Source organism: Opisthorchis viverrini (assembly GCF_000715545.1).
Source record: "Opisthorchis viverrini unplaced genomic scaffold opera_v5_399, whole genome shotgun sequence".
Lineage (NCBI taxonomy): Eukaryota > Metazoa > Platyhelminthes > Trematoda > Opisthorchiida > Opisthorchiidae > Opisthorchis > Opisthorchis viverrini.
Window position 1 is genome coordinate 166,141 of NW_008752058.1, and position 9,593 is coordinate 175,733.

The following is a 9,593-nucleotide window of genomic DNA, read 5'->3' on the forward strand; positions in this document are numbered from 1 at the left end:
CAAATTAGTTTGCAAATGAGTGTATATTCGCTAATTTCGTGCAATTTGGTTTCAAGTAGAACATAAGGTTGACGGAAACTCGGGGACTGCGCCCAGCTGATGAGCCCCAAGAAGGGCGAAACCGGTCATGGGCTGTCGACGGATTTTCAGCAACTTTACGAGTAGAACACTACAAAAAACGCTTATTTTGCTCTTGACGAAGGTCACAGATCGAAATCTCAGCAACTACACAGCTTCACGCTATAAAACCCATTTGTACGTATATTCTGGGAACCGTTGACGACGAAATGACACAAGGAGGCCGCCAATCATGCGTTATCTTTCAACCAGAAAAAGACGCTAAATTCTACACGTTGCGCTGATACAGTACACCGTCCCTCAACAGACGGATAGTAACAGATGGTGAAAACTTCCTCGGTGTACGCGAACATAGTGATCAGAAGGACCACTCGTTTCTCTGATACAAGAATCGTAAAGAAATTCCTACATACAAGTTCCAAGAAAGATCAATCATGAGAGAACGAGGGACGAAGAGAAGAGCAGCGATGAAAAAATCAACGATAAGTCACGGTGACACAAAAAGTTGAGACTCACGCTTGTGCCACCGTCGTCGCCTAACGGTTGCCATTGGAAGAACGAAGTTGGCCGGATTGCAAACACAGGACTAATTCCATCGTATCTCTCAATTCGAAAGGCACCTCTCAAAACACAGTGTGCCATCTGTCGGGCGACAGCATGTCACATTTAACCGACATCGGGTACTCGTGCCAACCAATCCTGGCGACAGCGATGGTCGAATGACGGAGCCGACGTGTGTGTGTGTGTGCAGTATATGGACACCCACACAAAAAAGAGCGAAACGCTTTGGTCGAATGAACACACCTGCAGTGAAAGTGCGGCATTACCTCCTAGCAAGCCCCACTCCCAGGAGAGACTGTTCCTAACTAAATTTACTTCAATCCGGCTCCATAGTTGTCGACTTGAAATTGATGCATCTTGAGAAACTAACTGTCATCCTTCGACAATGACTCGCATACATAATTCTGGACCGGGCCTTCTCGAGTCCTAACAACCAGATGCCCGTTAATCACGTGACCCCTATCTGAATGGAACATACTTCCTTGGATCTGCTCTGTAGATATCACTCCCGCTTCTATTTCGTAACACTTTCAACTAACCTCTGTAAGTATCTTCTGACGAACAGCTCCCCCCAGAGGAGAACATGTGGCCTCCACGGAGGAGCAATTTTCCGGCCCTAGCGAAATCAACTGAGGGGATAAAATACGATAAACCTCGAAAAATTGTGCTCTTCTGAGGATGATCTCTTTAGAAGGACCGAACTGTACAGCTTTCAGAGTTAAACTTGGTATTTCCATGCTTGATACCAAAGTCAAAGCTGTGTAGAATTTCAGGACTCCAAATGAACTGATTTTCCGGACTCTCCACCTGTTGACCGCATTTTGACAAGTTTTGTTCCCTGCGCTTGAAGAAATAAACCAATCCAAAGAAAGGTCACTTTAGTGAAGGATGCACATCTGTTGGACATGACCTACGGCGTGATTCATCGGCCAAGTGCAGATGAGGTCGATGACTCACTTTCCTGCAGTAGCACGTTCCCGGGAGATTAAAGAATTTCGGGAAAACAAGACCAAGTTGGTTTTGAGTGACAGTACAGTTATGCCCTTGTGGGATGATGGCGTTTACTGATGTAGTGTGATTCTGGGAACCAAGTTAATTTGTAGTGCACTACTTACAAGGTTGCCGAAAACTCCTCGACAACCCACGACCGGTTTCGTCCCTCTTGGGACTCATCATTAGCGAATATACGCTCATTTGCAAACTAATTTGGCCTTGCGAGAGACTCACCTGGAACCCAGCTGAATCTCTCTTTTGTGATGTTTCCAGGCAACCCAGTGTGCTACACCACGCCGCTTCGTGTTTCAGTTGGTACGATATTTGATATATCGCGATACATGTATATACGTATTGCACTATTCATAAGGTTGCTGAAAACTCCTCGACAGCCCATGAACGGTTTCGCCCCTCTTGGGGCTCATCAGGTAGGCGCAGTCCCCGAGTTTCCGTTAAACTTATGTTCTACTTGAAACCAAATTGCACGAACTTAGCGAACATACACTCATTTGGTTGGTTTCTCTAGTATAGTGACCGTACGAAACGTCTGTGGTTGGAAGTAAGTCGTGGTTGAGTTGAATTCCCTACATCTCGCTATGAAGTCAAGGTTGTAACCTTTGGATGTTCGCACAATGCATCCCTTTAAGTCGAGGTACCGCTCGAATTTGCAGGACAATGTGCAAGTCCCATCAAGGATTGAAGGTCATTCGGTCACCTGCCAAACCAGACTAGAACACCCTCAAATAGCCTCAATTCTTCAGCTGTACCTCAACGGGGATTGGTTCTCAGAAGCGACCAACTCTGGCCGGCTTCTTTTACCTGTCACGGCCGTCTAAAAGCAAACCATCTTTCAAAGCCAATCAATCGTCCTATTCAGTTCTTTCGAGTGCTTTCTTAAGGGTACAGCGTGAATCGAACTCGGTGGGTAGGAAGTCGTACAGACCCGTTTTGCAGCACTTCTAAAACCGGAGTAAAAAGGACAAGTTTACAAGGCCAAATAAAATCGGATAATATTAAACTTTATCAGATTTGATGAAATTCTGTGGTTGCGGCTCTCCAAACAGTCACACTCACTTGCGAAACCAAGACTTTAGACTTTTGGGGAGGCTTATCGCATTCAGGTCATTGTGAGACAGTTCATGAGGGAATTGAAGGGCTTTGATTAACTGATTTTTCGATTTGCTTAACTCCAGTTCAACCCAGAAGCGTCACTTGTTTTAACCGTGCCCAGATTACAGATTTACCTACTCCACTTTTATAGTAGGAATGTTCTAGATAGACCCGAAGTAACACTCAAGGAACGCTGTCTACTGATGACGATAAGGTCTGTGTGGCCTACATACAGGAGCATCAAGGCCAGGTATGGAGTGTGCAACCACGGTCACAGTATGTAGATGGGCCATGACAAGGTCGTAGGTCCGCTGGCATGTCAACGCTAGTGTGGTAGACAGCCTTTACTGTTGACCAGGTGAGTAGCACCGATCGACTTCCAACCATGTGGAAAAATCATGCCACACGAAGGAAGCATGAGGACTGGGATACTGCCAGGTCGCCCAAGCCTAGACAGGGGAAGTCGAGAGGCAGAGGTCGGGTTTGAACCACGGACCTTTCGGTCGGTAAATTCGCGCTCTAACCACTTGGTCACTCTCGCCCCCCCCTCCCCGTACGAATCGTCCACTGAGGCTTGCAGTCACACGATGTCCGTGTACAGGACCACGGTACACGGACATTGTGTGAATACAAGCCTCAATGAACGATTTGTACAAACTCTGAGTCTCTCTCTTGGTCTCGTGACACGAATCGATTGATTTTCAGATCAGCTTACAACATACAGTTACATGACGCTTGGGTTACACTAACAACCAACTGTCTTCAATTTGTTAACAAATCTCAGCTGTTTATTTGATTATCTATCTATCTTAACGAGTAGGTATGTACTGACTCGAAGACCAGATCCCAAAGAACTGATATCCGCCATTGTATTCTTTTTAAAACTGTAAGAACGTTTGTGTGGCGAAATCGGGCACGGTATGGAATGGAGGCATCGGACTTAATTGATAGGTGTCCCGCCATCTAGTGTGGGCTACCTACCTAAGGTGTTCTCCTGTGATTTGTACTTGCTGTGGGTCATTTAGAACGTCCCAAGACAACGTAGCTTGTTCAAACATGTTCATAACCCACACCTCGAAAAACGTCAGGATCAGGTTGTGAGAGTCCATTTCGACCGGAATTGTAAGTGAAGCTTCGTCCCAGGTCACACCATCAAAACAGGTGTTGTATCCACTTGTTTAGACAGATCAGTGTCCTCCGACAGCGCCGTTATCGAACAGGGATCACACTGCCGAACGGTTGAGTGTTCAAAACTACTAGCCAGGAGGTCGCGGGTTCAAGACTCTTCGGAGTTTCGTGAGATGCGCACTGCTGATAATTCCCAATAAGGATGAAACAGCTGTACAGTGAGTGCTTCTCGGCTTTTCAGTATAGGCTGGCTTCACTGACAGGGAGAAACCTTCACGGAGGAACAGATACCATTAGATGACCGCCAACGCATATACAGGAACCTCCTAATAGGGAGCTCCGCGAGAGCAGGCCACTTCCAAGAGTAAGTTACAAGATGTCAAATACCTTCTTCTGCTCCTTTTTGGAGAGATTACTGAGTCAATCTGTCAGCTGTAACACCATTTCGACGCCTAGCTATCATGCCAGCCGAAGGAAGCCCAACTGCTCAAGCAGTAGTGGAGATCCTGAGGCTAGATTCGAACCACGGACCTTCCGATTACTAAGTTGGCGTCTTAACCACTGAGCTATCTCTGTTTCCTTGCTGGTAAAAGTACGTTTATTGAAACACAGCATAGTGATGGACATTACTCAAGCTTTCATATGAACGCTGACAGTCAGGTGCGTACAACTTGTATGTTCGTTGACTGTCGATTTGTTTGTTTTACTCACTCTTACTCGGACTAATTTTACTCACACACTACCCGAATTCAGCCCTAACTCAGTAAGAAACAAGTGGTAAATTAAGTGGTCCTCCACATCTCTCCACTCCGGTCGGGAAACAAGACAGATGAAAGTGTGTTAGTAAAAAAAACAAGGACTCAAGACGCAAGACAACGACAGAGAGGCATCCTAAAAGTGTATTTTACAAACACGGGTAACGATGTGGAACGTAAACAAAGAGGTGTGCATGTCCTGTTGTCATTCACGTACTCTCGTTCACCTGAATGGATTACTTAAACAAGGAAATCAAAGTCGGAATGAAGGACTGTTCAAAAGCGGCGTGTCCAAAAGTTCGGTGCACTGAACTCAGAAGAGGGAATGTGGAAAACAATCGATTAGATGAAAAAGGGGAAGAGGTGAAACAGTTTAGGAGAATTTGGTGAGCTAAGAGCCAATGACAGTCTGGATGACCGATTGAACGATGAGGACTTACAAAAGTCACATGAGATGCATCAGACTGCCGCATCGTGACACCATAAGGGAACATACGGCCTGCACAGCCGCAAGTTGTTCAAAAAGCAACCAGTAAGTTGAAAAGGAGTTTGGATCACAAACTCTGTGGTTAGTGGGACGTTTCCCAATCTCCGGGCTCTCTCAAGCATCGGATTGCCTACTGGGATATGCGGCAAAGCACCGCCAACAATCTATTTCAGTTGTGGCGGTCAGCTGATGCGTCAACTAACCAGGCCCTCCTCGCTGTCATGGAATAAACTAAGATCCTGTCCCGAACGGAGGCTGGAATCCTGGTCAAAATATGCAATGGTGATTTCGATAACTAGACGAGATCAATTAGTTTGCTTAAGGTTGACCGGAGGAGAGCTGGACAAATTGATTCATTGGTTGGAAACATCCCTAAACCATAATGCCCACTGAACTCTAATCATTTCAATCTTATCGGATATTTAAGTTTCATTCGACTCAGTAGTCCAACAATCGAGAACACTTACCAGTGTGGAACGAGCCGGTGGTTCTGGAAGACTGTAGCTCAATGGATTGTTGCCTGTCTGACTGACGTCTTGGGTTACGCAAAGTGGCGGTGGAATAATCCGTGCTATCCGCCGCACCAGACAACCGTTCGTTTTCTAGGAACGTGCAAGAGTTTCTTCTCGCCTCGTTCTGAGGCAAATCTGTGATTCGTTTACCAAAGGAAGATGAAGCGTGATTGAGTGGGCAGCAAATGGCAGCTTTGCTCGTGTTTTCTTGTGCATTTTGTCTTCCTGAGCCATCGTCGTAGGTGGCAATGACTGCATCCAGTTCGTCCAATGAACAACGGACCTCCTCACTGCTGTAAGGTGTGAAAGAATCAAAGAAACGTGGTAGATGATGAACTGAGACGTTCGTTACAACAACAGCAAGCAAGAAATTGAACGAATATCAAAACGAACGAGTTGACTGGACGTATTCGGGGATTTGTACCGGGTTGGACAAACTACAATGAAGCAGGCCACGCGTCAGAACTGCCATGACAAATACCCAAGACAGGCGTACAGGGAAACCAGATGAACAGAAGAGTCCTAATTTGAAAAGCTAATAATCGTTCGCTCGACAAGACCATTACAAGGAGTTGTTGAACCTGACCGATCAATCACCTTGATCCGAGCGATCTAGTTACCTAGGTTTGGTACAATTAGCCATTCATCGTTGTAACCGTGAATGCCAGCACAGATGCTGCCGGACGAATATTTTTGCTCGATTCGTCAGTATCAACGTCAACTTGGGGCATAACAAAACAAGCGATTAGCTGATGGGATAGTCTTGGCTCGGAAGAACGGCTTTAGTCGTTCATCAACAGAGGGCCCCCGCATGGCTTTGAAACGAAGCCGTTGGTTGTAACTGTCAAAAAGTTTGAAGAATGTTTTATAGTAGAGATACGCTCTTGTACGTGAAGCCGATCTCATCTGAAAAACCGAAAAGCACTGTACAGTTGTTCCATCCTCACTGAGGATCATCAGTAGTATGTATCCCAAGGAAAACGCAAATCCACGAGCTATCGGTCAGTAGTAAAAGAATAGGCCGTACAGCCACAGACAATCAATTCGTACTGAAATAGAATAAAGCGCTACTCGTCGTTCAGCCAGAGAATCCACCCAACGGGCACGTCGGTGTTTGAGTACATCACTGAAGAAGTATCGCTCTAAACGAAACGCAGCAGTTGACAATCTAACGGAGTGTGGTCATCCAAGTGGCATCCTTTTGTCATTCAAGTTGGTATGCCAGCGATCGTTCAGCTGTAACAACCTTCCGGTGCCTAGATGCCATGCTACCCGAAGGGAGCACGAGGGCTGGGATACTGTGAGGTTTCCCAAGCCTAGACGGGGGAAGTCGAGACGTAGAGTCCGGGATCGAACCACGGACCTTCTGGCCAGTAAATTGGCGCTCTAGCCTCTTGAGCCATTTCATGCCAACAAATCAGTACAACAAACTGAAATGACCGGAAAGCTTTCGAAAAAAAACCCAATGCTTTCAACCACGTGACCAAAAGTGACAAGATACAAATCACAACCAATGCTTCGCTTCAATGAGTGTGAGCTCAAAACAAAATGCGATACTGTGAATATCACCCTGCGCGGTTCTTTTTTTTCAGACACGGAGCGAAAAAACCCACGGACGTCAGACAGCACAACAGTTTTAGTTGCCTCACGCGGTGCAAAAATGAAACAGACGAACGTGTTGGCGATCCAAACACACCAGACGTGCGACCCGACATGTGGAAGAAACCAAACCAACCTGGATGGTGTAGTGAGACAGACGAACCATCTTTATGTGGGGACATAGGCGGCCGGTGATTCATCCCGCAGAAACCACAGAGGTCACTATGGCACTAAACGTACAGCAAGTCGTATAACTAACATATTAGCCAGCAACTGGCACACAATTTCCGAAACTACCTAGTCATGACACGTTTCCACAGACGAGAGGATTGACGAATGCAATCATGTCCTGAAGAAATTGTCTACCGATGTCGAAAGCATCAGCTATGGGGAAAATTCACTCGTCTTCTGGTGAACGAAAAACAGGTTCAGGATAAACTGGGCAAAAATGGTCTTAACTAAGCAGACGGGAACAGGAAGTAGTCGTAACTGCATTGGCAAGCTGTGAATCTCAGGTAAATGGGTAGAGAACAAATCCACCTGAATAATGAGGTGTCACACACAGCCTTGGGAACCTGTATTCTAATTTTCCGGCTCTTCGCATCTCAGTAAATTGTTAAAATAAACTTTCTCTGATTTGACAATATACCGCGTGGTGGAGACTGGTTAAAAGAATGAACACAGACTCAACATGTGGACATAAAATCACCCGCTCCAACTCGCTGTGCCCACCGATGATATCAGTTATCCGGCCACAGAGAGTACGCACCGAGGTCATTGATTTTCCGACAGCCGAAAGCACTTTCTGTGACGCAACAAAAAAGTTCATGATTACAAATGCATGTGTGGATCCGTACAGGATAAATTCCATCCTACTCACTTTTTCTGGTGGGCCATCAAAATAAACGATCGTTAATACCAAAATAGCCGAAGGCGATCCAATCGTTTAATAATTGTTGGACTCAACAACTTTGTAAATAAAAAACAAACACAAATCGTTCAGCTGTAGCACCCTTTCGGTACCTAGCTGCCATGCCACTCGAAGGAAGCACGAGGGCTCGGACACTGCCAGGTTGCCCAAGCCTAGACAGGGGAAGTTGAGAGGCAGAGGTCGGGTTTGAACCACGAACCTTCCGGTCAGTAAATTCGCGCTCTAACCACTTGAGCCATCTTGCCCAAATCAGGATGCAGCCAGAACCGCATCATTCTGGACTTTACCGGCTTCGAAGCATAGAGTCAAACTTTTGTAACAGGTGCTTAATGAAACACGCATTTGGCGATGCAAAGGGAGACTGGATACTCTCATTCTGAAAATACTTTCTGTAACGGAATGTCGACAGCGAAATAATAAAGCTGTCCGGAAGAATGTGCGACCATGTACGAGTAACCCAAACCGGAAATTAGAGTACATACGGGAACTGATTCGAAAGAACTGAACCACAGACGGTACATGACCGACAGTGCCGCACCAGGGGATACCAGCACCCAACTAACAGAAGCCCCGTGTGACTTACCAGTCCACGTGCGAGGTGGGATGGCGATCATCAGACAAACGCGGGTATAAACTATGATGAATCTCACTCATTTGCAAATTAATTTGGTTTTTCGAGAGACTCACCTGGAACCCAGCTGAATCTCTCGTTTGTAATGTTTTCAGGCAACTGCATGTGCTGCACCAGGCCGCCTCATGTTTCAGTCGTTACAATATTCGAGATATCGCGATACATGTATATTTGTAACGCACTACTCATAGGGTTGCTGAAAATTCAAGTAGAACATAAGGTTGACGGAAACTCGGGGACTGCGCCTACTTGATGAGCACCAAGAAGAGCGAAACCGGTCGTGGGTTGTCGACGAATTTTCAGAAACCTTAAGAGTAGGGCATTACAAATATATGATGATTCCCATTTGCAATCTCTCTGTTTTCCTTGCGAATTCCAGCCTCGTCGTTTAGATTGTAACACCAACTCCTATTGCTCCTAATCAGGTCCGACGGCTCCAAACTGTTTGCTGGGCTATTTTCTTCGGGTTTGAGAACGAAGTTTAAACCCACACCCAAATCTGCCTCACATCTCTCTGACCTTGATGCATACACACCCGATTTTCGGCTCAAGTTCGGTTTGCCCGGTCATAAAAACGTTTTTTTTATGTTTAGTGATCACTGAGAAGAAACAATGCGTCCTTTCTATTCTCCTTACCGAACGTCACATGTGAAAAGATGCTTTAGTTCCACTCCAACGCAGAAATTTGTTTTCTTGGTGGTTTCTCCACACAGAATTGCCTACACTATACCTACTGTAAGATCTTGCAGGTGGTGAAACCAAGTTCGTTTTTATTCCCTACCCGAGTCCCTTACTGAGAGACAACACT

At 45.9% G+C, this 9,593-nt stretch overlaps 1 protein-coding gene across 1 annotated transcript in view; it reads right to left on the bottom strand.

Annotated features, from left to right (window-relative positions):
* The window catches only part of T265_10729 (hypothetical protein), a gene marked incomplete at both ends in the record, with an annotated part of 44,698 nt that overhangs the window by 22,510 nt on the left and 12,595 nt on the right, over window positions 1-9,593 (bottom strand). Inside the window, one exon of the mRNA XM_009177189.1 lies at window positions 5,580-5,917. Within this exon, the coding sequence (XP_009175453.1) occupies window positions 5,580-5,917 (338 nt within the window). The remainder of the gene's footprint in view (window positions 1-5,579; window positions 5,918-9,593) is intronic.